This window comes from Macrobrachium nipponense, chromosome 18 (genome assembly GCF_015104395.2).
Source record: "Macrobrachium nipponense isolate FS-2020 chromosome 18, ASM1510439v2, whole genome shotgun sequence".
Taxonomy (NCBI): domain Eukaryota; kingdom Metazoa; phylum Arthropoda; class Malacostraca; order Decapoda; family Palaemonidae; genus Macrobrachium; species Macrobrachium nipponense.
This window is the reverse complement of record NC_087211.1, coordinates 55,279,954-55,298,547: the sequence shown is the minus strand read 5'-3', so window position 1 is coordinate 55,298,547 and position 18,594 is coordinate 55,279,954. Positions and strand designations below refer to the sequence as shown.

At 37.4% G+C, this 18,594-nt stretch overlaps 1 protein-coding gene across 4 annotated transcripts in view; it reads right to left on the bottom strand.

Moving 5' to 3' along the window:
* Positions 1–561: 561 nt before the first annotated feature.
* LOC135197083 (solute carrier family 2, facilitated glucose transporter member 8-like) overlaps positions 562–18,594 on the bottom strand; it is a 35,027-nt gene continuing 16,994 nt past the window's right edge. For 3 of the 4 annotated variants that reach the window (XM_064224033.1, XM_064224031.1, XM_064224032.1), the window contains exons 5-10: positions 14,649–14,858; positions 11,442–11,638; positions 10,860–11,010; positions 9,115–9,258; positions 6,663–6,766; positions 562–3,037 (exon numbers count right to left, since the gene is read on the bottom strand). In XM_064224033.1, coding sequence (XP_064080103.1) covers positions 2,894–3,037; positions 6,663–6,766; positions 9,115–9,258; positions 10,860–11,010; positions 11,442–11,638; positions 14,649–14,858 — 950 coding nt within the window. In that variant the 3' untranslated portion in view covers positions 562–2,893. The remainder of the gene's footprint in view (positions 3,038–6,662; positions 6,767–9,114; positions 9,259–10,859; positions 11,011–11,441; positions 11,639–14,648; positions 14,859–18,594) is intronic. The other variant, XM_064224034.1, reaches the window with a different exon arrangement.

The following is an 18,594-nucleotide window of genomic DNA, read 5'->3' as shown; positions in this document are numbered from 1 at the left end:
TGATGCATATCCACGTATTATATCATAGTTGCGTATCAGTCAGTGATACGATACGGTACAACGGGTTTGTGTGTATAGTTGTTGCGTATCCGCATGTTATACCATCGTTGCATGGTGCTACAGTGTCATTCAGTTTCTGTTTGACTGATTGTGCAAAAGGACAATGCCACGTTCCCCATCCACCCTCGGCTATGTGAGGTCTGCATCATTCCCTTGATGTGATGGCAAAAGACCGACAAATGGCGGATTGAGCCCGTTGCCTATCTTTGACACGCATAGTGCAACACTTCCTCGTCCACACTGATACACAACGATGGCGGAACGTGGAAATGCAACATGACATTACTGCGTGAATTCTTCCACATTAATAGGTCATTTGAGCGTGCTAAGAATCTCCCAGTTTATAAATAATAAGGTAAAATCGGAAATAGGACACTGGAAGAGCCCTGAATCAGACTTGAGAGACAGAACAGTCAGAAAATTAATCTAAAATGAAATGTGGACTGAGCAGCTTAGCTGTTTGTGAGTCACAGTACAAAAGAATGGGAAAGAGATACTGGATTGGAAAATGTATATGTTTATTTAGGAATAGCAAATGGAACTGGTAGAGAGTTGTTAGCATAATCTTAACACCAAATGTAAAGGCACTGACTGAGTGGTGGGCATTGGGCAGTACATTAGCTACACTTTGCAAGACTTGAATACAAATAATGCTATATGGTAATACAGCGTGCTGCATAACAACGAATGACCTCTTTGGAGGAATGAAAGACGAATTTAACGTAAAATTAGAGGCCATTTGGGTTGGAGGTGGTTTTGATGATGAGCATACTGATAAGAATCACATGCTGAGATGATAAAAAAAAGTTAATCTTCATTCTTGTTAAAGCTCATGGTCACGAAGTACCAAAATGTTATTTATATTCAATGAAGTTTTCTCGAACAACAGGATCTCAAAACCCGTAGATTTATTTCCGTTAAACCTATTGAAGGATACACATTTACGCTTACTCGGGGAGTAAGCCTACAACTACTTTGTTGTTGTTGTCGTTGTTCTTGTTGTTGCTGTTCTTGCTGTTGTTGTTGTCATTTTGAGGAGTAGGAAAGCCCTATGGAAAAGCCTTAAAAAAAGGTCTGAAACAGGTGTTTTGCATTCAGTTAAAGATACAGGAATTTTCATATAGAATATTTTTTATTTGTTTATTAACAGGAAAATGTAAAAAATAAATAATGTGCATGTTAAACAGTACAGAACTATTATTTCTAATAAAATATTATAGCATATTTATTTTAATTTTTGTTGGTGAAACAACGCGCTATTTCACCTTAGATTTTAGCATGCACCCGGAGTACACTGGAAATTGGATCACACCTTATTATTATTATTATTATTATTATTATTATTATTATTATTATTATTATTATTATTATTATTATTATTATTATTCCAACATAGCTTTATACAAGAGATTTTAATAAAGAGGACAAAAGTGATTCAGAGCAATATTTGGGGCCACCAAACCTCAAACTAGCTAATTCGATGGTTGTCATAACAAGCACTCTTTCAAGTGACTAATTTGATTAATTTAATGTCTATTTGATTATTTATTTATTAATTCCAATATCTGTTTTGAAAATCATGATGGATTGCATGACAGGGGAGGTAAGAAAGACAGTGCCATGGAGCATAAATACAGAGGACATTGTTGTATGCTGAGAGGAAGGTGGTACACATATATTCTGTCTCTGACCTGCCTACCCTCATTCCTCTAACCTCCAGTGCTACTATTCTCCACCTCTTCAACTTCCCTTCCAGAACCTCCCTCATCTCAGCTTACAACAATGTCTTCTGCATATATGCTCCATGGCACTGTCTCTCTTACCTCCCCTGTCATGCTATCCATCATGATTTTCAAAATAGATGTTGGAAATTAATAAATTGAGGGGGAATGGTAGGGAGAGTACAAGGTTGGATGGAGAAGAAATAAGAGAGTAGAAAAGTTCAAATTCTTGGGGTCTATAGTTTGGGGCTGGTGGAATAATGGATGAGGAAGTAAAACACCTGATACAAGCAGGTTGGAACATTTGGAGAGCTGCCTCTGCAGCCTTTCGTGACAAAAGAGTGCCATTAAGACCGAAGGGAAAGATCCATAAGGCAGTGGGAAGACCAGATGTGCTGTGTGGTACAGAAACGGCAAGTATGACCTAGACAGAGGAGAAGGAAATGGACGTAGCAGAGATGAGAATGTTAGGATGGATGGCTGCTGCAATGAAGAAAGATAGGATTAGAAATGAGACTATATAAAAGGGTCAACAAAGGTGGTTGAAATATCAAGATATCAAATAAAGTGCAGGATGGGAGATTGAGATATGGACGGACACCTAATGAGAAGGGGTGAAGGCCATATTGGAAAGTAAGCTGGAGATAGAAGTGCAGGGTAAAGAAGACGAGGAAAACCAAGAAAGAGATGGGGACGGAGAGGAGAAGTATGAAATGTTCACTTGGTTAATTCATTTTCCGTTCATAAGAAATAAGTCTAATATTTAACCAAGACTGAGAAAGAGAAAATGTTGAAGTAAAAGGTATAACAATAATATATTCAAGGGTTATTTGGGTAATAGACTTCATTCATATAATATATAAAACGGTACAAAATATATAAACACTTCATTTCGTTACCAATGGGTATCACATCAAATCAGCTTCGCCATAAGTCTATCAGGAGAGCTTTATAATCGTATCTGAATATCGAGTTGAACTGACTTGGAGATTACTCAACGCGGCATAGCAGACATCACGGAGTCATCGGCAAAATGTCCTTCGCCAGCTCGTGAGCTTGCGTGTCCTTCTTGAACCCGATTCTATACTGGCCCTGCCTGCTACTCACGGGACTCATGCTGCAGGATTGTTAAAATAACTCGCAATTTGCTGCATAGTCTTCCCTTTCGTCTCCGGTACGACAACGACGGCGAAGAGGAGAGCACCGAAGCACATGGATCCGTAGAACCAGTACACCCCATACATTCCCATGGCCTCCTGATCACAGAGATAAAAAATAAAAGGCATTAATAATAACAAAAGGTGGAGAATAGATTTATTTTATATTTGTGTTAATACACACACGCACACACACACACACACACACACACACACACACATATATATATATATATATATATATATATATATATATATATATATATATGTGTGTGTGTGTGTGTGTGTGTGTGTGTGTCACATATAATTTATAGTGTGTGTGTGTGTTTGTCACATATAATTATAGCAGCAACTGCCGGTACAAGAGTCAAATGATAAAGAGAGGCAGGAAATGAACATCTCAAAAGGAGCATAGGATTCAGAAGTGATCGACAAGGTTTTCATTCAACCAATGCTTAAGAAGATTAAAGGAAGATTATCAGCGGGGGTGACCTAAATTGGCTTACCTGTGGATGGATCTCTTGGTATAAATACCACCTTTTCTGCAAACTTTTTAACTCACTCATATACCTGAAGAGAGAGACAGCAGTTTTCTGAAATATAGTATTTTTCTCTCTATATTTTGTGTATGGGCTCCTTTTATTAGATGGAATTCTGTTGTAACAGAACATTCTTAACGGTCATACACACACACACACACACACACACACACACACACACACACACACATATATATATATATATATATATATATATATATATATATATATATATATATATATATATATATATATATATATATATGTGTGTGTGTGTGTGTGTGTATGACTGTTAAGAATGTTCTGTTACAACAGAATTCCATCTAATAAAAAGGACCCGCCCATAAAAAACACAAAAATATAGAGAGAAAAATACTATTTATTTCAGAAACTGCTGTCTCTCTCTTCAGGTAATATGAGTGAGAAAAGTTGCAGAAAAGGTGGTATTTATACCAAGAGATCCATCCACAGGTAAGCCAATTTAAGGTCACCCCCGCTGATCACAGAGATAAAAAAATAAAAGGCATTAATAGTAACAAAAGGTGGAGAATAGATTTATTTTATATTTGTGTTAATATACACACAAAGCACACACACACACTACACACACACACACACACACATATATATATATATATAATATATAGAATATATATGTGTGTGTGTGTGTGTGTGTGTTGTTGTGTGTATGACTGTTAAGAATGTTCTGTTACAACAGAATTCCATCTAATAAAAGGAGCCCATAAAAACACAAAAATATAGAGAGAAAAATACTATATTTCAGAAACTGCTGTCTCTCTCTTCAGGTATATGAGTGAGAAAAGTTTGCAGAAAAGGTGGTATTTATACCAAGAGATCCATCCACAGGTAAGCCAATTTAGGTCACCCCCGCTGATAATCTTCCTTTAATCTTCTTAAGCATTGGTTGAATGAAAACCTTGTCGATCACATCTGAATCCTATGCTCCTTTTGAGATGTTCATTACCTGCCTCTCTTTATCATTTGACTCTTGTACCGGCAGTTGCTGCTATAAATTATATGTGACAAATTCCAGTTTATTCTATGGTTATGTTAATTTATATGGTTGAAAATAGCCGAGTTCTGTTGTCCATACCTAACTGACAGTTTGTGTTGTATTAATCTCTGGGGAAGTGATTTTCCTGTAAATCCAATGTAAGATTGGTCACAGTCTTGGCATGGGATTTCATAAACCCCTGTTTCCTTGGGGTATGTCTTTTGTTGGACGTTAATCAGGGCTACGGTGTTTGGGTAAGTAAATGCAAAAGGGTTAGATTTTCCGAGGGTCTGAATCACTGTCTTAATCTTGTCCAGGTGAGGAACTTTTATTTTATTGTTGGGTGTCTCTTTGGTCTTGTTTTGAGGGGGTCGGTAGAAAATTATGTTTGCTTTGTGAATTGCTTTCTCAATTATATGGCCAGGATACTTTAAAGATGAAAGTTGCTTACGAATTAGTTCAAATTCTTTTTCCAGGAAATCTGGGGAACAAATTCGTAAGGCTCTTAAGAACAGGTTGCTGGCTACACCTATCTTGATAGCAGTGTCGTGATAGCTAAAGTAGTGAATGTATGAAAGTGAGAACATTGGTTTTCTGTATATGGTAAATTTGTATTCTGTCGTGTCTCTAATTACTAAAACACCAAGAAAAGGAATTTTGTTGTCTGTTTCCCATTCAACTTTAAATTTGATGCTGGGCACTAATGCGTTTAATTTTGAAGGGAATTAATTAAAATTGCCCCATCTATTATCCCAAAATGTTAGAATATCATCTACATATCTCATCCACAACATGTTTTTGGATTTTATTGCATTTATTATAGTAGTTTCAAAGTATTCCATGTACAGATTGGCTAAAATAGGACTTAAAGGACCACCCATACTACACCCGAATTTTGGCTTATAGAATGATTCCCCGAATGAAAATACGTTATTAGATGCACATAATTCAACTTGACTTCATAGTGGCTTTTGATAAATTCATATCTGACAGAAACTACAGCCGTGAAGAGATATGTTTAAAAGGTGTGTTACTAAATGCTTTAACTGATGATATTCTAACATTTTGGGATAATAGGTGAGGCAATTTTAATGAATTCCTTGCAAAATTAAACGCATTAGTGCCCAGCATCAAATATAAAGTTGAATGGGAAACAGACATCAAAATAAATGTGGCGATTCTTTTCTATTTTCACCGATGGCCAGCACCACATAGGACAAATAGGCTAATAAGTAAATCTTCACATATTGCAAAGTAAATTCTAATGAGCCTAGGAACTGTAAGATCATTTATAAAATAATTTTCTTTATGAATCCATATTATGTTATTGAATATATCATTATCTTCATTCTAGCTATGGGTCGTCATGTTCTCATTATAATGTGACATTGAAAAAAAGTATCCTGGGCTATGAAAGTTTAGAAGAATTTCCACTGTAACTGTGCAATAGTAAGTTATGTAGTCATTGAAATTGACACAGGATCTGAGTAATGATGGCTTCATGCCTTTCAAAGACAAAAAGCTACAATAATGAATCAATAAAAAATGCAACTTATAACCAGTTCCTACTTATTACGGTCACTAAAAACCGGACACAAATGACATATTCTCAAGTTCTTGAAATAGTGCCCTGAAAAATGCTCTCATCATGAGTATCCTAGTATCCTTAAAGAAATGAGTGAAAGTTTGGCGATTATAGGCAATGTCTCCACCAACTATAATATGAAAACAACAGCAATTGTCCTTGCCTTCAGCAGCTTTAAAAGATATTACATATTTACATTTATGGACTTTGTTTTTTGTTTACAAAGAATATATGTTAGCAGCCATTAAAATCTGTTCTTGAAAAAATTCAAATTTTTATTGTTCTCTTCTTAGTGACTATACTGTTTTTTTTTCATCTGTCCATCCGCCTGTGGTGTTTGCGCATGGTAACACTGCATCCCGGGCTTTAAATAATATCCTATTTCGAATATTAACGGTATAATTCGCATACAGTAACTTATTAAAACACTTTTCAGTTGCAAATGTACACCCAGATATCCTTTTATTAACCTAAAACTTACACATAGCGTAACTATCTAAAGCCCGGGACGCAGTGTTACCATGCGCAACCACCACAGGCGGATGGACAGATGGAAAAAAACAGAGTATATAGTATAGAACTTGCCTGCATTGGGTGGAAGGTGATGGAGACAGCGAATCCCGAGACGGAACTCAGCATGATGGCTATGCCCCCAGCTATGCCCCTCGCCTCCGGCGTGATGAGTTCACCTGGAGGGAAGGAAGGGTTCAGGTGTCAAGCCCTAAACAACTACTGAAAGGAATCTTCCTGTTTTGCGACCTATATACGATTCACTAACGGTGTGTGCAAAAGATCAGTTGTTTCTTGGGACTGAATTCTTACAGATTGCACTCCACTTCCATGACTAAAATATGTGTACAATAATCAATAACTTTTTTTTTTTAAAGAAAAACCATAGAATTGACGTTACACACACACACACATATGTATAAATATATTCTATACATATCATCATCAGCCGTTGCTAGACCACTGCAGTACAAAGGCCTCAGCCATGTTCTTCCACTCGCGTCTGTTTACGGTCTTTCCATGCCAGTCTATAGCCGCATATAATATATATATATATATATTATATAATATATATATATATATATATATATATATATATATATATATATATATATATATAATAAGTTTCACTTACATGACTTGGAATATATGAAGAATGATCATTAAATACTTGGGAAGGATTTAAGCAGGAATTGATTGTTTTGACGTTGTCGCTGCCCCTTGCAAGACTCAAATATTTCCAGATTGAGAGATAAATCCTGGGGCAAGGATTCATTAGGAGCCTCGTTGAAGAAACAGTCAGTTATAAGCCTTTAATTTCCAAAGTATATCGCTAATATATGCTGCAGTTTTATTCCATAAAATAGTTATGATTACTGAACGAAAGTGAAAAATTACATCTAATTATATATATATATATATATATATATATATATATGTGTGTGTGTGTGTGTGTGTGTGATGTATATATATATATATATATATATATATATATATATATATATATATATATATATATGTGTGTGTGTGTGTGTGTTTGTGTGTGTATATATATATATATATATATATATATATATATATATATATATATATATATATCTTAAATCCACCGTAGAAAAAGTACTTCCATAGTTTATTCTGCATTCTACAAGTTCACACTGAATATAATGGATGTTGTCTAAGATTAAGCCAGCCTTGTGCTGGCACGGGATCTTGCTCCTGGAGCGACCCGTAATTTATAATAGAAGTTAACAGACCTTCATATACAAAAACAGAATGGGGGCGAGGTTGCAGTTTGATAATGTGGTCGGCGTGTTCTTTAAGCAAAAGAGACAAGGGGAGAGAATCAAGGGACAATCCAGGATGGAGATTTAAATTCCTTGTTGACGTGGCTTCAATAAAGATAGGTTCCAACAGATTCCTTTTGCTTTGATCTTTGACCCTGCAGATTATCGAAGATTATCCCATTTAATAGCATGGCCTGTCTTAAGCTAATGATCTGCAATGCCATTATTTGTTAAGCCTCTTAATATGGCATATTTGTGCTGAGAGCATCTCACCTTTAGATCTTTCGATGATTGTCCTATATAAATTTTATTACATTCTTTACAAGGAATACTGCATCCAATATTGTTTGAATTTGACGGGCTATCCTTAATTAGTTTATTTCTCTAAATATTATTATATTTAAATACTAAGTTAATATCAATAGTTTTTAAAATGAGTACAGCAGGAATGAAATTAAGATGAAACGGGTACACAGATTCTTAAGTGCTTTGTTAACGCTGGCTGGCTTTAATATGCCATTTTAGTTTTAATTTTACAAAGTTCCAAATCTGCCATATCAAGAGGCTTAACGAATATGGCATTGCGGATCATTGGCTTAAGACATGCTATTAACTGGGATAATTCCTCGATTATCTTCAGGGTCAGCGATCACCACAAAAGGAATCTGTTGGAATCCATTTCTATTGAAGCCACGTCAACAAGGAATTTGAATCTCCATCCTGGATTGTCTCTCCTTGTCGCTTTTGCTTAAAGGACATGCCGCCCAGATTAACAAACTGTAACCCACCCACCCTTTCTATTTTCATTTGTGATGGTCTGTTGACTTCTATTATATTCAGTGCGAACTTGAGAATGTATAATAAACTACGAAAGTACTTGTTCCAAGTCCCTAGTGCTATATATATATATATATATATATATATATATATATATATATATATATATAGATATATATATATATATATATAATATATATATATAGCATAAGTAAAGTATTGTTTTCTTCAATGCCAAAAGTAAATAAAGAAGTCATTCTTGTTAGTTACTTCAATTAGATACACTAAGACTAATATTTACAAAAGCATTCTTTCAAAACACTGATTTGGCGTCTTTCATATAAAGCTTCTTTCATTGTACGGCTATAGAATTATTCACCATAATGATTTAATCAAAAAGGAAGAAATATATCAATTCGATATACTTTATTCCCGCATCCAAAATTTGAGAATGAAAAACTCACCCATTAGAACGTACAGGACAGGAAAGAATCCCCCATTCATGGCTGACATGAACAGGACCAGGCAAGTCAGAGGCAGCCATCCTAGAGTGGCCCTTGCCCATTCGCTGCTCTCCTCCTTCAGGTAGAAGTAGTCGCCCAAGGCCACTGCACGGAGACGAAACTGTTACTATTGAGTTAAGCTGAATGTAAAATTTAGGCCAAAGGCCACGCACCGGGACCTGTGAGGCCATTCAGCGCTGCAATGGAAACTGACAGTAAAAGGGATGATAGGTGCAACAGGAGGAAAACCTCAAAGCAGTTGCACTATGAATCAAGTGTCAGGACAGGGTGAAAAGTAAGATGGAAGAAAGAGTATTTGAAAGGAGGTACAGTAAAAAGAACGAAAGGGGTTGCGGCTAGGGGCCGAAGGCACGCTGCAAAGAAAGCTAAGTAATGCCTACAGTGCACTGCATGAAGTCACTGCCGGAACTAAACACCTGCGGACGGAAGAAACTGTTACTATTATTCTGCCTCTTATATTTTGTGTGTATATATAATGGATCTATATATCTATATATATATATATATATATATATATATATATATGTGTGTGTGTGTGTGTGTGTGTGTATGTGTGTGTGTGTGTGTGTGTGTGTGTGTCGCGTATCAGTAAACGTCTCAAATGCAAATATTATTAATGACACACAAAACTGAATGAAACGGTGAAAATACTATACAGTAAGATGAGGTGAGCATAAGGAACCAACTAAGAAAGGAAATGTAGTAGAATGCAAATAGGACATGCCTCAGCAGTATTTGCCCCTTGGCGCTACTGAAAGTTTTTGATGCCGTTAAAACACACTAGATATTTTTTGAAGTCGTCATCATCGCCTCCAGTACTTTAAAGGAAAGGCTCTCTGTGAAATTCTACCACTCTTTATCTTCCACAAATCTTCCCCGCAAACTATTCCCCGAGTGTTGCGCCCAGGAAATGTCCAAGTTAATTAAATAGTATATTCACATCAACCGGTGCATTTGACGTCTAGGCCCATCCCTTACGACGCTCCTGATTGGCAGCTGATAAGCCAATCACAGGGCTGGAAACTCTCATCTCTCTCTTGAGAGTTCACATAGGTAGGATGTATGTTCCACTTCTCCTGAATGACGTATCCCTCAGGAGAAGTGGAACATAGATCCTACCCATGTGAATTCTCTAGAGACACTAAGAGTTTCCCGCCCTGTGATTGGCTTATAAATGCACTGGGGTATAACTATATGTTAGGAGTTATACCCTTGCCACTAGTGAGCACCAGGCCCAGATTCTCCAGGTATCTGGATGAGGGGCTCAGTCTCAGGGTACGATTGCCTGCTGCCTTGTAGGTTGACACCCCTTGGGATGAACGCTAGATCCATAATAGAAAATTGTGGCCTTGCTCAAGAGCACCAGAAGTCGTATAAAGCAGAATGATGGATAGGAGGACTGTGGAGTACATAGACTGCTTTGTCTCAGCTTCGACCCTGGACTCCTGACGGATGGCTTTGGTTAAAAACCTACAGCAAACAGTAGGGGAACGTTGGCCTTAGCCAACTAGAAACTGCGAGCCATAAGGAACTGTCTATCTTTTAGTGCATTCGTCCAACGAATCCTCAGTGGATTCTCTCACTCAAACTGGAAAGGTAGGCAATGATAAGAAGGAAAAGAATGAGAAAGGAACAGAACTTATAAATTTTTCAGGAAATAAATCCGGCTATTTACTTTAACTTACCCAAAGATAAACACATGACGGCAGAAGACATAATCAACAGCGGCTTCCGACCTGTTTTGTCTATCACGAAGACGGAAAACACACAAGCTAAGCACTGAACGATCCCAGTGATTATGGATGACAAATCATCGGAGACGCTAGCAGATGCCTCCTGTCGCAAAACGGAAAAATAAATGTAAATTACTACATTTCTAACAGGTTTCTCATTCTGAACCTACTTCAACGTATGACTTCATTACTCTAAATTAGACTCTAAGAGAAGGTTGTCTTTCCCACAAGATTGTACAACTATAAGAGATGTATGTATGAAAACAATACGACAGAGAATTCCTAAAGTACTGTACTTATTTCCTACTTTCATGTCCTGTTTCATCAGTACTTCAACATAAAGTATTTATGTTTGCTTCCAAGCCTGGAAGGATTTCAAGTATGATTGTAGTTATTTCAACAAGAAAATAATGAAAAGTTAGTGGTTAATGCCTTATCATTGCCTAAAAATCTGATCGCCTCACTCCACCCGACCCCGCCTCTCTCTCTCTTCTCTCTCTCTCTCTATCTCTCTCTCTCTCTCTCCATCTGTACCGTAAATATAGTACGAAGATTCAGCAGAAGAGGCATGATGCCACTAGCTTGATCGAGGAAGAGCACCATAAAGCAAATGGCAGCTGGCTTGAAGTTGTGAGGCAACAGGAGGTCCTTGAAGGAGCCGCGGTTCTGCTTCAGTTCTTCGACAAACTTCTCCATCTTGTCGAATTCGTCATTAATGTCACATTCCTCACCTGCAAAGTCAGTCAGGATTACAAACGGAGGTCAAGAAGCGAAGAGGACAATGAAATGCATCGTTCATTTACGGAGCAAATCAGGATTTCAAACAGAAAAAAGGTCATGAGGAACATAAAAGCGCATCGCTATTTTTTTTTAAGCGATTCAGGATCACAAACTGAGAAAATTCCCAAAAGAAGAAAGTAGGAATACATCATTCGTTAGCAAGGCATTTTAAGATTACGAACCAAAAGCACAGAAAAAAATAAAAACGCTGTCATCAACTTTAGAAAAATTCGCATGAAACTTGGCCCTTTACTGATATTCTTATGTGAACTGGACTTACAAGAGATGTTTCACCACTGAAATGGATAACAACATACAAATAATGTCCATTATTCAGTTACTCTGGATTTGTTTGCTATATTGCTTCTCGTGCTATTGCTAATGGGCAATGGAAGATATTATTATTATTTTTTTTTTTCTCTCTCTCTATCACAGTCCTCCAATTCGACTGGGTGGTATGGATCACACTCTTCTGCATGAGTCCTGGAGCTACTTCAGCGTCTAGTTTTTCTAGATTCCTTTTCAGGGATCTTGGGATCGTGCCTAGTGCTCCTATGATTATGGGTACGATTTCCACTGGCATATCCCATATCCTTCTTATTTCTATTTTCAGGTCTTGATACTTATCCATTTTTTTCCCTCTTTTTCTCTTCAACTCTGTGTCCCATGGTATTGCGACATCAATGAGTGATACTTTCTTCTTGACTTTGTCAATCAACGTCACGTCTGGTCTGTTGCACGTATCACCCTATCCGTTCTGATACCATAGCCCCAGAGGATCTTTGCGTGATCGTTTTCTATCACTCCCTCAGGTTGGTGCTCGTACCACTATTACTGCAAGGTAGCTGATGTTTCTTGCACAAGCTCAGTGGAGGGCTTTTGCCACTGAATCATGCCTCTTTTTGTACTGGTTCTGTGCAAGCGCCGGGCATTCGCTTGCTATGTGGTTTATGGTTTCATTTTTCGTATTGCACTTCCTACATATGGGAGAGATGTTATTTCCGTCTATCGTTCTTTGAACATATCTGGTTCTTAGGGCCCTGATCTTGTGACTGCGTTATCATTCCTTCAGTTTCCTTCTTTACTCTCCCCTCTGTAGCCATTGCCATGTGTCATCGCTGGCTAGTTTCTTTAAGTCTGTTCTCATGTATTGTCCGTGCATTGGTTTGTTGTGCCAGTCCTCTGTTCTGTCTGTCATTCTCCTGTCCTCTGTATATTTTCTGGGTCTTCGTCTACTTTTATTAGTCCTTCTTCCCATGCACTCTTTAAGCACTCGTCTTCACTGGTTTTCAGATTATTGCCCCAGTGCCTCTGTTCTCGATGTTGACGCAGTCCCTCTATACTTAGTAGTCCTCTCCCTCCTTCCTTTCGTGTTATGTATAGTCTGTCCGTATTTGCTCTTGGGTGTAGTGCTTTGTGTATTGTCATATATTTTCCTGGTTTTTCTGATCTATGCTGCGGAGTTCTGCCTTCGTCCATTCCACTATTCCTGCGCTGTATCTGATTACTGGCACTGCCCATGTGTTTATGGCCTTTATCATATTTCTGGCGTTGAGTTTTGACTTGAGTATCGCCTTGAGTCTCTGCATATATTCTTTCCTGATCGTGGCCTTCATCTCTTGGTGTTTTATATCCCTTCCTTCCATTATTCCTAGGTATTTGTATCCTGTCTCATCATGTGTTGAGTTGCATCCCATCTGGTAGCTTTATCCCTTCAGTTCTCGTTACTTTGCCTTTTTTGTATGTTGACTAAGGCGCATTTTTCTATTCCAAACTCCATCCTGATGTTTCCCCAGATACAATCCTTACAGTTCTGGATTAGGGTATCTATTTCCTTGATGCTCTTACCATACAGCTTGATGTCGTCCATGAACATCAGATGGTTGATTCTGTTGCCTCTTTTCTTGAGTTGGTACCCGGCATCCATCTTCGTAGTACTTTTGTCATGGGGAATCATGGCTACTACGAAGAGTAGTGGGGATAGTGAGTCGCCCTGGAAGATCCCTCTCCTGATATTAACTTCTGCTAGTCTTATTCCAGAGCTTGTAAGTATTGTATTCCAGTTGCGCATTGTATTTTTGAGGAAGCTGATGGTGTTTTCCTCTGCCCATATATTTTCAGGCATTCTATTAGCCATGTGTGTGGTATCATGTCGAAGGCTTTCTTATAGTCTATCCATGCCATGCTCAGGTTGGTTTTCCTTCTCCTACTGTTCTTCATTACTATTTTGTCTATCAGGAGCTGGTCTTTTGTGCCCCTACACTTCCTTCTGCAGCCTTTCTGTTGGTGGGGGATGGTCTTTGTCTCCTCTAGGTAGTTGTATGGCCTTTCACTGAGGAGTTCGACAGCGTTGCATTTGCACTGCACGTTGTTGTTTCTGTTAAGCAAATATGGTCGCTCTCGGCAGGAAAAACAAGATCGGAGATCAATTATGATAGTGAGGGTTGTCCGTTGAAATACACCGTATGAAAAAAGATCAAACAAAAAAGTTCGAAATGAGAAAAAGCCTGATCATCATCATTCTCAAATTGTTAACAGCTTCAAATGCACTAGTTATCTTTAGGAAGCAGAGAATTTCTCTCAAGAGCAATGTATTGCAAATTCAGTTCGTAATGAAGCGTTTATATGGCGATAACAAGGAAAAACCATATATAACCATGCCTTCAGAATCCTTCTACTTATCAGTTAGGAAATATGCTCTTGTCGACAAGTATTGAATGAAAATAAACATAAGGCTCGCAAAACTCTTGATTTTTTTTTTTTTTTTATCTTTTTGACATTTCGCTGTGAAAACTCCCTCCCACTTTCAGCAAGTAATCCTTCCTTGAAAACTCTATAACAATCTTCGCAGAAATACTAATGGTCTTGATAAATATCCCCTGAAAGTGGGAAATGTGCTTATGGTTACTTGTCAATACCAGCTTCTTAGAGCAATACACGAATCGGAACGACCTCACTTACCTCTGAAGTACTGAAGCGTTTTCCTTGCTTCTTCGGGTTTCTGCTTCAGGAGCAAAAATTGCGGGGACTCCTTGATGAAACACACGCAGACGAAGCATAAGAGTGCAGGGATGGCGTTCACGCCCGTGAACCACCGCCAGCTGGGAATGATGGCTCCGAACACATAGGCCCACAGGTTGCCGAAATTGATCATGACGGAGAAGCAAGCGGCTACAAAGACGAGATGAAGAAGGGCACAAGAGAAAACAGGTACTGAATCTGAGTTAAATATGTTTGCATATTCATGATATCCATATGCAATCATGTGCCTATAGGCATAAGCATGCAGGTAAGCTGAATATTATTATGTGATATCTATACAGTTGGTGGATATATAAAGGAATATTTATATAAATCCACGATGCAGACAGTATACTAGGTTGGGAATAGTAATTACAATCAATTTGGCCAGTATTTTTATTTATTTTGTTATTTTTACAATTATACTCGGTTTTTCGTGACTATCAGTAAAATGCTGCTTAGTATTTATGGGAATTAGGATCTCATAAGATGAGTTCAGCATTTTGGTAACAGTCTTTTACCTGTTAAGGAGAAACTTCATCAATTTGGTTTAGTTTCCCTTCTTGTTGAAATTATGTTTACTAGAACCTAAGAGAGGGAAGGTTTCTATTTGTTAGGGTGCTACTTTTATTGCTTTTAATCATTTGCTAACATGTTACATGAAGAAATGGTATTGAGGATCGCCAAAAATCAGTCAAACAGAATGATAAGATTTTCTTTGTATAAGGAAAAAAACTGCAGATGGGGCTATTTCCAGAACGGAAAATGAGAAGCAGAAATCTCTTAAGAACTGGTAAAGGAGAGTGGAAATAAAAATTGTCGGCAATAGTCCATCCAAATGCCAGGAAAAGCCATAGCTTAGGATGCGATTATATCTGCAATTGAATTGCGAATGGTAGATAACCATTTCGACGCCACTGGCAGTGAACGAGACTAGGAGTAAAAACGACGTAACTAGTGCTTCTTAGTGAAGTTTGTACACCGTCTCCACGTAAGGTAGGCTAACTAACGAATCGGTTACACAGTAGACGACGACGTCGTGGAAAGCATAGCTCATAATTTTGATGATTTTTCGGCAATGCTCCGAAAATATTATATAACAACAATAACGAACAATCACATTCCTCTACCCCTAAGAGTTTCCTAGCATGTTATTTGTGAAAGTGAGGACATGGTTACCAAGGACAAGGAGCATCTTATGGTGGAGTCAACATTTAGATGGCACAAGTAATTACTGAACAAAAATATTACTTTTCAAATGATTTATGTTAGTGTCTTCTAATTAGGTAATACAATTGGTGTTAAAAGTAAGTGACTGAACATTTGATTTTAGTTATATACAAATACGAGTTTATCCATTAATAAAGAATGCCTGTTAGTGTATGAGAGGGTAGAAACGAATTCCTTATCTTAGGGAAGTTCTGCACCGTCCAGACTCTTGACCAAGGGGTTAATATATTTACATTATTTATCAGAGATCCATAGCTTTTGAGTTAGGAGAACAGCCCACCAACTCTGGAAACTATGAATTGTCAACAATACTCAGTATTTCTAGATGATCTTCACTTACTTAACCTAATCTAGGGCTCGAGTTCTAACCAAACCAGAAAGGGAAGAGGACCTAGCCAGACCCAGACTACTTTAATTCATAGTACGTGGTATAGATAGAGAAATATTTATTGCCATTCCAAGTATGTGCTGTTCTCCCCTCAACAGTATCACTCTCAAAATGACCATACTTCAGTACATTAGGCAACGCTAAAATTGATGCTTGTTTTTTAAAAAAAAGGCTCCCTGGTTAAAAGAGTAAATGACCAAAAAAGTAGGTAAAATCACATGGCTCCATCTTATCAACGATAATGCTGAAGCTTTGATTAATATGAATCGGAAGGGGTACAGTTAAGCCAAAAACAGATCTCATGATTTTAGACAGACGTCACATCGTCATGGCAGCAGAGCAAGTAACTCGCGCAATTCCCGTATTGTGGAGGATGAGGGTTTTTGGTTCCTTTGGAGCGAATCCAAAACAAAAGGCAGCCCCGAGGGTTACAACGATACGTTCTCGAGTAGACAATTTTTTCCTGAGTAAACCGTTCATTCATGAGAGGAAGAATGTAGAAGAAAAGTGCTTTGAGGGTATGAAAGGAGGAATGTTAAACTAGGTTTGTCATTATTAAAAATTCTGGTGTAACAGAATAAAAGTGCCAACCAAGATACAAAGGAATAAGCAGAAATGTAAGATGATAAAAACCTTTCCTTTACATGGAATTGCATTACGATAGTGCTGAAAAGTCTAGGCTTATGCAAGTTCATGTATCTTTCGCTAGATATATTTACGCTCTGCATATCATGGTAGATTCTGGTCTTGGATTCTTACGGAACTGGGAGGGTTTCAGTATTAGTTAAGGACATTGCATTTGGAAAAATGCTCCGTTCACATACTACGAATCCCTCCTCCCCAACATAATCTATACTAGGCATTGGCTACTGACAATAGCCAACGTCATTAACGGTTATTTTTTTCGACTTGGAAAAGCACCCACGAATCTGGTTGCTGATGCTGATTCACCTCGCGCATTCTAAATCGAATTCAAATACTTCCTGTCCAATTAGATCCTTATTCCTAATTACCCTTTATGTTGTCAGACTGGTATGGAAGGTGATTTCTATCTACAGTTTACAAGACAACAGTTTTAAATGTTACGGTAGCACTCCCACACATCAAGTAAATGCTGTCGTCCACGTTAACATGTGTAGCTCAATACAGATACGTTAAAACTGTATATATATATATATATATATATATATATATATATATATATATATATATATATATATATATATATACCACAGGAATAACAATAAGCAGAAATTGTTACGAATTTCTGCCAATTATTTTCCTTGTGGTATTCGCTTATATCATGAAGTCACGTGCATCTACTGTGATTTTACGTATATATATAAATTATATATATATATTATATATATATATATTATATATATATATTTTATATATATATACATATATATATATCATCACACGATCACATGTGGAACAAAGGTTTTTCTAACATCAGGATCGAACACAGGTCTTTCAATTAGTTAGTAGTGTCTTTGCCTTTTAACTGAAAGCCCTGGGTTGAATCCTATATATATATATACATATATAATATATATATATATATATTATATATATATATAATAAATATATATATATCGAAGGCGAAGGGAAGAGGCACCATTGTTACTACTAGTTGATTATTATGGCACCGTTTAACGACAGTTGCTATCGTCGCATTTTCAAATCTGCAATGATTAAGAAATCTTCTTTTAAAAAGTCACATTAAAACATCGATATATACATAAGTCATAGGACAAATAAAAACGGGGGAATAGGCACGGGACACACCTAAACCGCAAAGGTAATAAGATTAAGAATATAAGTTTTCTCAAGAGCCCGCCAAAAGCAAGAAAGGACGAGAGAAGGAAAATATAAACGAAAGGTTCAGCGATTGAACAGAGGTTCGAGTGCTTAGTGTGGGGTCCGTCTTCTTTATAATATAATGGATTCAAGTGTATTGAGGCCATTTTCGTTTTCTGCTTGTCTTTGATATTGGTTTTGCACATTTTTACACGATTTCTTATATTTGAATGGCATGGATTAGTCACCGTTTACGTCCAGTTCTGTAGCTTACACCTTTATGAGAATCTATGCGAATCCGTAGTAGCCTCGTCGTGCATCCGACGTAAATCCCACGATCACATCCCGGGCACACATATTTGTAAACAGTCTTCGAAGACAAGAGGCTAAGACGACCATTGAATTTAGACAGCGATACAATGGTGTGAGAATTCTTGAGTATAAGATTCGGGTTTCCAGCTGGAC